The sequence below is a fragment of the Hyaena hyaena genome, unplaced genomic scaffold (assembly GCF_003009895.1).
Source record: "Hyaena hyaena isolate Hyena2069 unplaced genomic scaffold, ASM300989v1 scaffold_53, whole genome shotgun sequence".
Taxonomy (NCBI): domain Eukaryota; kingdom Metazoa; phylum Chordata; class Mammalia; order Carnivora; family Hyaenidae; genus Hyaena; species Hyaena hyaena.
Genome location: NW_024080686.1, coordinates 3,123,398 through 3,134,380, shown reverse-complemented (window position 1 = coordinate 3,134,380; position 10,983 = coordinate 3,123,398). Strand labels below are relative to the sequence as shown.

Below are 10,983 nucleotides of genomic sequence, written 5' to 3'. Positions count from 1 at the left end.
AGCAGCACAGCAAACGGGTGCAGGTGCGTGGTACTGGCAGGATGCCTATTTTTGCTACAGGTTCGGAGCCCTCACACAGATCGGCTCATTTAATCCTCACAGAGATTCTGCGATGTGGATCATATATTTTAAGTGCAGAAATGGGTTGAGGAAGGTTAAAAAAAAAAAAAAAAAAAAAAACTTGCCCAAAGTCACCCATCTGGTAAGTCAGGCCCAACCCTCCTGTATCCCCTTCCACCCAGCACGTGCTCCCCGGATTGCACTGAGCGGAGAATCGGGCTTACACTCGCTGTCCCGGTCTGGTCCGGTCCGGTGTTTGCTCAGGGACACCGCTGGCGGGGGCGGGTCCTCCCATGCTGGAGGTTTCCAGAAAGGAGGAGGCGCTGGCTCTCCTCTCCGGGCAGCTCGCCCAGTCTCGGTGCAGTGAGAGGCAGGGAGCGCTGGCCACGGGAGAGGAATGGAGAGCGGCAGCCCCAGCCCCGCGCGGAGCCTGGACGCCCGGCTGGGCGTGGACACGCGCCTCTGGGCCAAGGTGCTGTTCACCGCGCTCTACTCGCTCATCTTCGCGCTGGGCACGGCGGGCAATGCGCTGTCCGTGCGCGTGGTGCTGAAGGGGCGCCCGGGGCGCCTGCGCTACCACGTGCTCAGCCTGGCGCTGTCGGCGCTGCTGCTGTTGCTGGTCGGTGTGCCCATGGAGCTCTACAACTTCGTGTGGTCCCACTACCCCTGGGTGTTCGGCGACCTGGGCTGCCGCGCCTACTACTTCGTGCGCGAGCTGTGCACCTGCGCCACGGTGCTCGGCGTGGCCGGCCTGAGCGCCGAGCGCTGCCTGGCCGTGGGCCAGCCCCTGCGCGCCCGCCGCCTGCTGTCGCCGCGCCGCACCCGCCGCCTGCTGTCGCTCGTCTGGGCCGCCTCGCTCGGCCTCGCCCTGCCCATGGCAGTCATCATGGGGCAGAGGCATGAGCTCGAGAAGGCCGGCGGGGAGCCGGAGCCCGCTTCGCGCGTGTGCACCGCGCTGGTGAGCCGCGCCGCGCTCCAAGTCTTCATTCAGGTAAGAGGGAGGGAGGCTCGGGGGCCCGTGTTTCACTTCGAATCCTCTTGATCTCCGCATCAGTTTGGGTCTCGTGGCCCCATTGTACAGAGGACTTGGGGAGAGGCTTAGCATTAAGGGAAGCCCAGACTTGAATTCAAACCTTAATTCTAGGGGCGCCTGGGTGGCTTAGTCGGTTAAGCGTCCGACTTTCGCTCGGGTCATGATCTCGCGGTTCGTGGGTTCGAGCCCCGCGTCGGGCTCTGTGCTGACTGCCAGCTCAGAGCCTGGAGCCTGTTTCAGTCTGTGACTCCCTCTCTCTCTGACCCTCCCCTGCTCACGCCGTCTCTCTCTCTCTCTCCTAGAAATAAATAAAACATTAAAAAAAAAAACCAAACTTAATTCTGAAAGTCTACGCTCTTCCCAGTGTTGCAAGCGTGGGGACCAAGCAAACAGTGCCGGGTACACAAAGTACAGCCTAGGGAGGGGAGGGACTCTAAAAATATAGATTTCATAACCCACTCCAGCCTTCTATTTTTTTTTTAATCATCAAAACTAACCATCTTCAGCCCCATTACATCTCCAACTTCATGGGATTTTGTGGCAATATAAAAGAGAGGCCTGAATCTTCAATATTCATGAAGGATTTCGGAAGAAATACATATGTTATCTGTAGCCTTAACAAGAATTTGGAAAACTGTAAAGTTAAATCTGATGAGAGAACATTCCACTCGCTTCAGAAAGACGCTTACTGTGGTCACTATAGAGAATTACTCAGAACTGACAGGGTAGGGTCCCTCATTTTTAAAAAACCCTATATCAGACATTTTTGCAGGTTGTCCAATCTGGACCTGATGATAAAGGGAACAAAACCAAAAACACACCAGCAAGCACAACAGGAATGATTCTAATGGGAGTGACCATGTGCGGACTCCAGACAGCAGTGGGAAGGGGGGAACCCCACTGGCAATAGTGGGAGCTGCTCCTTCTGCATCAGGTGGACCACTGGTGACCTGAGAGCACATCAGTCCAGTCCACACACTGCCTGCCGCCATGGTGGCCCGAGCACATCACAGCCACAGAGCAGCGTGTGCAGGGCACCCGTCTACCCTTCAGCAGCCTCCACACAGGCTCTGAATTCCAGCGGAATGATCTAGCTGAATAGTCAGAGCACTGCAGCCCCTCCCTTAGGCTCCCCACCGCACCCCGTCGTGGCCGTGGCAATGAATGAGCAACTACATGCTCAAAAGGCCGGGTAGCCAAGCTCCACCAATTTTCACAGACTACGGCGGCAGCTTCCAGGCTGAACCTACTTTGGAACTGGGCTTAGGGGGAAAGCACCAGGCATGGTCTGTGTTGTGAATGCGCCGCTTGCATAGCTTACTTGATGTGCTGCGGACAGACCAAGGCAGGAGAAACTGTGAAATCTGCCAGGAGCAAGCTTTTGACATTCCACTGGTGAACGCCTTCGGCCTAACAGCCTTATTCAACAAATGCTATATTTAAAATTGTTTCACTTGAAATACTCCTGGAAAAGCTGTACAGTTTTTTGTACTCTCGAAAACTACAAGGAAATCCAGTCTATGTTAGCACAACAAAATAACCAAACTCAAATTAGGATTATTTCAGTCCACCTTCCTTTTTAAGTGTCTTCTCATTCACTGTCCATATTAATCGGGGTTGACCAAGAAAATCTCTCATAGTTTGCAAAAGTACAAAAAACTGTACAGCTTTTCCAGAAATATTTCAAAACTCCCAAAGATGAATAACTAATGTATGACTATTTTTTACCTCCCACTTTTGTCTTGTCTGGTATCAAAGTTATAATGTGATAATAAGTATGATGCTGTTGGCAAAGTGCTGCTCGGTTCTACAAGAAACACCAATGGTTGTCACATAGGGTTTTATTTGTCTCTTGGTTCTGGTTTGTGAGCGTGAATTAAGAAAAAAGCATGAGTGCTGACTCCTTAAAGAGGGTACAGCACCCAAGCCAGATATTTTGTACTGATTTTAAAGCGCTATTAAAATGTCCAGGTTTTGGGGCGCCTGGGTGGCTTAGTCGGTTAAGCGTCCGACTTTCGCTTGGGTCATGATCTCGCGGTTCGTGGGTTCAAGCCCCACATCGGGCTCTGTGCTGACTGCCAGCTCAGAGCCTGGAGCCTGTTTCAGAGTCTGTGACTCCCTCTCTCTCTGACACTCCCCCTGCTCACGCTGTCTCTCTCTCTCTCCTAGAAATAAATAAAAAAACATTAAAAAATAAATAAATAAATAAATAAATAAAATGTCCAGGTTTTTTTTTAAATGCTTACACAGAACCAATGAGGAAAAACTCTGTAATACATATACTTCATAGATATATTTCCTTTTTTTTTTTAAGTTTATTTTGAGAGAGAGAGAGAGAACCAGCAACAAAGGGAGAGAGAGAGAGGAAGGACAGAGGACCTGAAGCAGGCTCTGCGCTGACAGCACAGAGCCTGATGTGGGGCTCAAACTCACAAACCATGAGATCATGACTTGAGCCAAAGTTAGATGCTTAACTGACTGAGCCACCCAGGCACCCTATACTACAAATACTTTGAATTTTAAAGATTAAACATTAAAAACACAGGGTATTATATAGTAAACTTGTTTATCATAAGTCAAAAATTACCAAATAAAAATACAAGCCTTGTTGCGTGAAACAGCTGTCCCCTTACGGCCCCTTCACATGTTGGTTTATATTCTCTTGTTGAAGGGCAGCTGCTGTCCACCTTTACCTCCTGTGCTCCTCGCCTACACATTTCTAAAGAATGCGCCTGCTTGATTTCACAGTTTCCACATTTTATCCAGTGTCTTCTAACTGGAGAAAGGAAAAGAGCCTTCCGCTCTCCTACTTTCCCATCCTTACGCTCCACGTCACGCACCTGTATGCACTTCTCCCCGCTCCTCCAGCGTTAATTCCGTCCGGGTATAAAGTCAGTCTTCTGCTCTGTACTTACATACTGTGACATTAACACATTCTTCGCAGATGAACCACGTCAAACATTTTTATTGTAGTTCCTTTCCGATATTACATTTGCTTTCTTGCTGTTACTAATGGGTCTTTTTAGGGGCACCTGGCTGGCTCGGTCGGTTAAGCATCCGACTCTTGATTTCGGCTCAGGTTATGATCTCGTGGTCGTGGGATTGAGCCCCGCGTCGGGCTCTGCGCAGAGTGTGGAGCCTGCTTGGGATTCTCTCTCCCTCTCCCCCGGCCCCTCCCCTGCTCACTCTCTTTTTTTTTTTTTTACAAAATAAATAAATAGCATTTAAATAATAGTAATAATGGGTTTTTAATTTGCTTAGTTTCCTGGGCATCTATTTCTCATGCATTTTCAACCTATCTACCAAAAGGAGAGGTACTATTTCAGTATATTCAGACCCATCCAGTCAACCACCAGTTTTATCTCCCAGTCGCCCCCTGGAGCCCTCTCTTCCACTCCAGGGTCACCGGATACACAGCCCGCATCTTACATCACTCTGCTCTTGCACCAGACGCCCTCTTAGTGGAGCCCAGGTCTCCCCCTTTATTGATTTACAGCCTTACTTTGACGGAACTTCTGCTCCTGTAACCTCCAGTCACCTGAGAGAAGGCCCATGGAAGGTGAAAAATGAAGAATTTCCATGTCTGGAAATGTCCCGGATTATCCTCACATTTGCTGTAGGACGGCCGGGCATGGAATTCTAGCTGGAAACCACGCCCCCCTTCAAACTGTAAAGCATCACTCCACTATATTCCAGCTTCCACTGCTGCCTTAAAGAGATCGAATGCCATTCTGGTCCCCACCCTTTGTTAGGTGCCCTGTTTTAACCTTCTGGTGGCTTTCCAGGTCTTGTTTATCCACAGCATGCTAGAAGTCCTAAGGACGGGCCTTGATGGGGGCTTATTTTCATCCATTGTTCTGGGCCCCCAGGCAGCCTTTCAGTCTGGAAGCTTAGATCCCTCGCTTTTGGAAAATCTTTCTTCAAAGTGGTGTGTTTTTAAAAAATGATTTCCTCCCTTCTGTTTTCTCTGTTTTCCCTCTAGAGCCACTATTATTTAGATGATACGTGTCCTAAACTAATCCCAAATGTTCTTGTTCCTCTATTTGTACTGCTCTCTCTCTCTCTCTCTCTCTCTTTCTCCCTCTCTCTCCCTCTCTCATCTTTTGAGAATTTTCTCAACTCCATCTTGTAACCCTGCTGTCACCCCCTGGTGCTGCTGCAGATTCCCGGCTGGACCTTGGGCACAGCCCGAGGACCACAGCATCACAAGCCTTGCAGCCGCCCTAAACCTTGAAATTCCCTTTACAGGTGAACGTGCTGGTGTCTTTCGTGCTGCCCTTGGCATTAACTGCCTTCCTGAACGGGGTCACTGTGAACCACCTGGTGGCCCTCAGCTCCCAGGTGCCGCCCACTTCTGCCCCCGGCAGCCCCGTCCCCAACCACATGGAGCTAATGATCGAGGAGAGGAGGGCGCTTCCCCAGGAAGGCCACGCTGGCCTCGTGAGACATAAGGACTCCAGCCGGCTCCGCGGCCTCCAGCACAGCGTCCAGGTTCTCAGTTAAGTACTTGGTAACACTGCCCGGAGAGGAAGGGATGGGGCTCCAGGCTGCCTCGGCCAATCCCTGGGCAAGTGGCCTTGAGCAAGTTACTATCTGTCTCCAAGCCTCATTTTTCTCTATGCCCCAGGGGAATCATGTGATCGCCAAAAGGCTTCTATAAGGTTTGGTGGTATGATGACAGGGTAGGATGGGAATTCCATACACGAAACCCACACCTGCTCCGGAAAATAATACATAAAGACAAGTGAATCCCTGGTCACTTTTCAGGGGGTCTGGTCTGTGGATAGATACAAGGAGCAACTGTAGTTAGGGACTTGTAGCTCCAGCATTGAGGACTCAGGCCGGCTGGGTCCCCCACCCCGTTCTCCACCAACTCCCCACTTTTCCTGAGGCAGCATTGATTGTTGGTTTTCCTAAGTATCTGGGTAAACTTGGCCTTGTAGGGGAACCATTAAGAGGCACAGGAAAGCAGAGGACTCTCCACAAACACCTGCCATAATGCAGGCACTCACTAAGGTCTGGCAAGATTGAATAAGAGATCACGTCTCTGCTCTTGTCAACGGCACAGTGTTGGATGTGGGACAGAAATGTAAGAGCTAAATGTCATGTGATGTGCCAGGAACGGAGGCAGCATGTGACGGTGCCTGCACTTTCTTCCAGAGACAACAGGTAGTCATTGAGAGTCAATGCCCAAGAATGCAGGGTGATTTGCTTTTGAGACGTTTTACCCAGCGATCTTTGGAGTGTGGGCTCTCCAGTGCTTCTTAAACTTCTGTGTGCTTAAGAACACTGTGAACGTAGGGGAAGGGAAGGAAAAAAAGAAAAAATAAAAAGAGAGGGAGGGAGGCAAACCATAAGACAAATACAGAGAACAAACTGAGGGTTGCTGGAGGGGAGGTAGGTGGGGGGGATGGGCTAGATGGGGGATGGGCATTAAGGAGGACACTTGTTGGGATGAGCACTGGGGGTATATGTAAGTGATGAATCACTAAATTCTACTCTTGAAACCATTACTACACTGTATGTTAACGTGGATTAAATTTTTTTTTTAAGTGAGCAAAAACAAAAACAAAAAACAGTGTGGAGAGCTGTAAAACACAGGCTGCTCGGCCCCAATCTGGAGACTCTTATTTGGTTGCTCAGGGTAGGCCCGAGACTCTGCATTTCTACCTCCCAGATAATGTCGATGACCTGGTCCAGAGGCCACACGGACTACAGAATGGATTTGGCAGTCACGGCAGGTGTAGATGGAGGAGGGATGGGGTAGACAGTTAGAGACAAAGGGCCGACTGTGAGACTGCCATCACCGCCCAGCGGAGGGGAGATATGAGCCCCCAGGGAGGGCAGTAGAGGTGAGGACAGAGGACGCAAGAGTTGCTAAGGGAGAGGTTTTTAATAGATTGGCTCTAGGGGGTCATGGAAAAATAAACAGACTCTCTGGCTTATGACTTAAGAGCGAGATGGATGGTGAGGCCATCAGCCCATCAGAAAAAGCAAGAGAAGAGGCTCTATGAGGCAGAAGAACATTTAAGTTCAATTATCTTTGCAGTTAGACAATCAGGTGGGAAGAGCCCTGAGTTGAGAACATAGTCTAGTGGCCAGGAGGAGGTTACAGAGGTTGTAGAAGTTTCTAGAAGCTTGTCAGTGTACTGGTGGGAGTTAAAGCAAATATTCACCCAGACATCAGGGTAACCTCGGGTTTGGCTACAGATCCAGAGAGGACTGTGTCAGCCTCAAAGTTCCCTTCTGACCCTTGGACTCCAGGAACAAGATCCAGGGAGATGCCCTCGTCAGCCTGGCATCTTCCTCCCTGGAGACTGAGCGTAACTGAGTGTGTTTGCTCTCGGTCGCTCTGCCCCTCCCCCACTGTTCTGCAGGAGCCATCGTGGCCGTCTATGTCGTCTGCTGGATGCCGTACCACGCCCGCAGGCTCATGTACTGCTACGTCTCCGATGACGGGTGGACTGAGTAGGTGTGGCCGAGGGGCCCCAGCTCGTAGGAAATGGCCACTGGGCTGGGCCTGGGACTTTCTATGCTTCCCACAGGGATTCCCAGTTGCTGGGTCCTCTAGAATTCTGGCCTCCACTCTAGCTGGTCCTGGCCAGTGTGTGCCCTCAAATTCTCGGAGCTGGTGGGAGTAGGGGGTAGAGAACAGGGCATTACCTATTATCTAGCCATCTCAAAGCCATGTGAGTGAGAGATCTCAGTGGTGATCAGGGCTACGGGCATCCTGACCACAGGATGGAGCGGCCCACAGGCTGGGGGCGGCGGGGGGGTGTATGCTATCGCAAGGAGAGGGGTGGGAGCCTCAGGGCCATGAGCCGAGGAGCTAACAAAGGCCCCTTGGGCAGAGACCAGACCACGTATGCCCTTTGTGACACAGCTGGGAAAGGGAGAGACTCCACTGTCTTCCTTGGGGAATTGACCATGTGCCTGGTCCTAAGAGGAAGGCAAACATTCAAGAGAGGCCCACGTAGCCTCCAAGGAAACAGCCGTGTCAGCGGATGCCTCTTCCCGAGCTCTCCTTGCACCCCTCGCATACACATGCACCTGCCAGGCCCTTCCCGCTACAGAGAACCCCTGTGGCGAGGAACATGGCTTCACTTAGTGAAGCCACATCTCGCAGACCACACCCAGCTACGTGAGGCTCCCGGTGTTTCAGTGGGCAAGACAGAGGCCCCCGTCCGTGAGCAGGTGCACTTTTCACTGCGCAGGGGCCTGGGAACAGCATGGGAGGGACTCGGGCGCTGGGTGGAGGGCCTCCGCCAAAGGCAGCAGGTGTGGATGTTTCCTGAACGTTTACTGAATTCACACTGTGCTTCCCGAGGGTGGAAAACGGGCGCTCCTCACCCAGCCCTTTGGGAGGAGAGGCTTAGTCTCCAGGGCAAAGGGGTGGACGCCGTGAGGAAGCACAGGTTGTCTAACCTGGGTTTCTCTTCCAGAACACTCTATAGCTTCTATCACTACTTCTACCTGGTGACAAACACGCTCGTCTACGTCAGTTCAGCGGTGACCCCTGTCCTGTACAACGCTGTGTCCTCCTCCTTCAGAAAGCTTTTTCTGGAAGCCCTAGGCTCCCTGTGTCGGGAACGTCGCGCCATGAAACCGTGGCCCCCGGGAAGCCCCGGGGTCCCGCCCGAATGGACACGGCTACAGGCTCTTAGACATCCCTCCGACACCCCGAGCTTGATGAAAGAGGAGAATGAGCAAAGCAGACAATGACCGAGTGCTGTCGCCTAGCTGTCAGACGAGCAATTTGCTCACGATTAATTCAAGCTCCGCAGTCAGATGCACTCACCGGACCCCCAGCTCCGCCACCTCCCAGCTGTGTGACCGCCGGCCAGTTGCTCACATGCTGAGCCTCGGTCTTCTCATCTGTGCGATGGAGATGAACAGCACTCAGCTCTTAGAGGCGTTCAGAGATTAAAGCGTTTAGCGCAATGCCTGCTGCATAATAAAAAGTCCATTTTTGCTGGCATTGTTGTTGTTGTTACCGTGCACCGCATTCTCCTGTAGTTTATGCTCAAAGGCTGTGGGCTCAGATTCCTAAGAACTTCCACAAATGAGAGTGCTCCCAGAGTTACCTGCCTTGTCACATGACTGCAGCAGCACTTTCCAGTCTCGCCCAGCCAGGAGCAGCTGTTTGCACCAGTACCAGGGCTCCGGAAGCTGTGGGGGGCAGGGAAAACCAGCTCCCTTCTCCTGGCCTCTGCCGAGGTGGGGCAGCCAGGGCGGCCCATCGGAGGACAGATGTGTGACCAGACTGCATGTGGCAGGGTCCTGAAATGCTACTTCTGGGGGCACCTGGTGGGCTCAGTGGGGTAAGCCTCCGACTTCAGCTCAGCTCACGGTCTCACGGCTCATGAGCGCGAGCCCTGCGTCAGACTCTGCACTGACAGCTCAGCGCCTGGAGCCTGCTTCAGATTCTGTGTCTACTTCTGCTCTTCCCCTTCTAGCACTCTCTCTCTCTCTCTCTCAAAAACAAATTAAAAAAAAAAGTGAAATGCAATTTCTGGAATACTAGTAACACTCTCATTACCACTGCTATCTTATACGTGGGAAGCAAAAGCAAAGAGAAGAAAGGTACTTCTCCCACTACCTGGTAATGCGGGGACTGAACCCCAGGCGTGGGACGGGGCCGCTGACACTCACCAGAGTCCCTCGCTGCTTCCCGAGAGCCTGATGAACCAAAGGGGAACAGAAACTAAAGGCTCAACGTTCAAGAACTGAGTGAATCATGATAATCCACTTGGTCCACCCAAATCCTATTTGTTAGGCCACCATTAAACAAGAAGTATAAATCTTATTTAGTGGCATAAACATACCGTGGTTATACTATTCAAAAGAGAACGCGATACAAAACTGCCCTATGATGTTATGTAGAAATCGTTCTGATACATAGAAAGGGTCTGGAATGAAGCACATGGTGAACACGGTGGGTGTGCCAAGGAGGCATGAGTGACCAAAGGACGGGGGTGGTTTTTGTTACTTTCATGCCAGGATCTGAGCATAAAGATGCCTGGCGTGCAGTAGACGCTCGGATGTTCCGTGAAAAGGAGGGTGAAACTGGTTTGTTGTTTTCTAATCTGTTGGTAACATATCGTTTGTACGATATCTAAATAAATCTCAAACTGAAACTAAGGTCCCCTAGTGTCCTGTGGGCGGCACTGCCATTGGCTGCAGGGCCTGGAGCCTGGGGGTGGATCCTACCTCTGTCACTGATTAGCTGTGGGACTTAAGCAAGTTCCTTCACCTGCTCGGACGTCACGTCACATCTGTGAAATAGACATCGTAACCACTCTCCCCTGGGTTTTAAGAATTAAATGGCATCAAAAGTATGGGTAAGAAATGCTTGAAAGCATAGTATCTAAGCACCCAAAAGGCTCAGTTAGTAGTGGCTTTCATCGACACGAAGGAAGCTCTTGGTATCCAAATGCAAATTCCCTTTCTAATTCTGTATTTAAACAGCTTATGCTCTATTTGTGTGGTTGGCTGACTGTTGGCTTGGCTAAGATCAGGAGACCCCAAAAGTGTTCATCAGACTTAGTTCTACAGCCGTGACTCCATCGTGCCAGAATTTTAGGAAGCTTCCGCCAAACCCTGAAAGATGACGGATGCATTGCGCGCCTGTACGATTTCCTAGGACTGCAAGGCGTGTGGCTTAAAACAACAGAAATCTATTCTCTCACGGAGCTACAAATTCAAAATCAAGGTGTCAGCAGGGCCATGCTCCCCAAAGGCCCAAGGAAAGAATCCTGCCTTGCCTCTTCCAGTGTCTGGTGGTCTGCCAGTCATCCCTGCTTTGCAAGCTCATCATTCCAGTCTCTGTGTTGGTGCTCACATTGACAGTCTTCCTCTGTCACTCTTTTCTTAAGACACCGGCCATAGTT

At 51.1% G+C, this 10,983-nt stretch overlaps 1 protein-coding gene across 1 annotated transcript; it reads left to right on the top strand.

Annotated features, from left to right (window-relative positions):
• Positions 1-440: 440 nt before the first annotated feature.
• NTSR2 (neurotensin receptor 2) lies at positions 441-8,822 on the top strand. The gene is given in 5 exon segments (XM_039231075.1): positions 441-1,051; positions 5,342-5,591; positions 7,471-7,561; positions 8,536-8,710; positions 8,713-8,822. Coding segments are annotated over 5 exon segments (1,155 nt in total). The 5' UTR covers positions 441-457; the 3' UTR covers positions 8,758-8,822.
• The last annotated feature ends 2,161 nt before the right edge of the window (positions 8,823-10,983 follow it).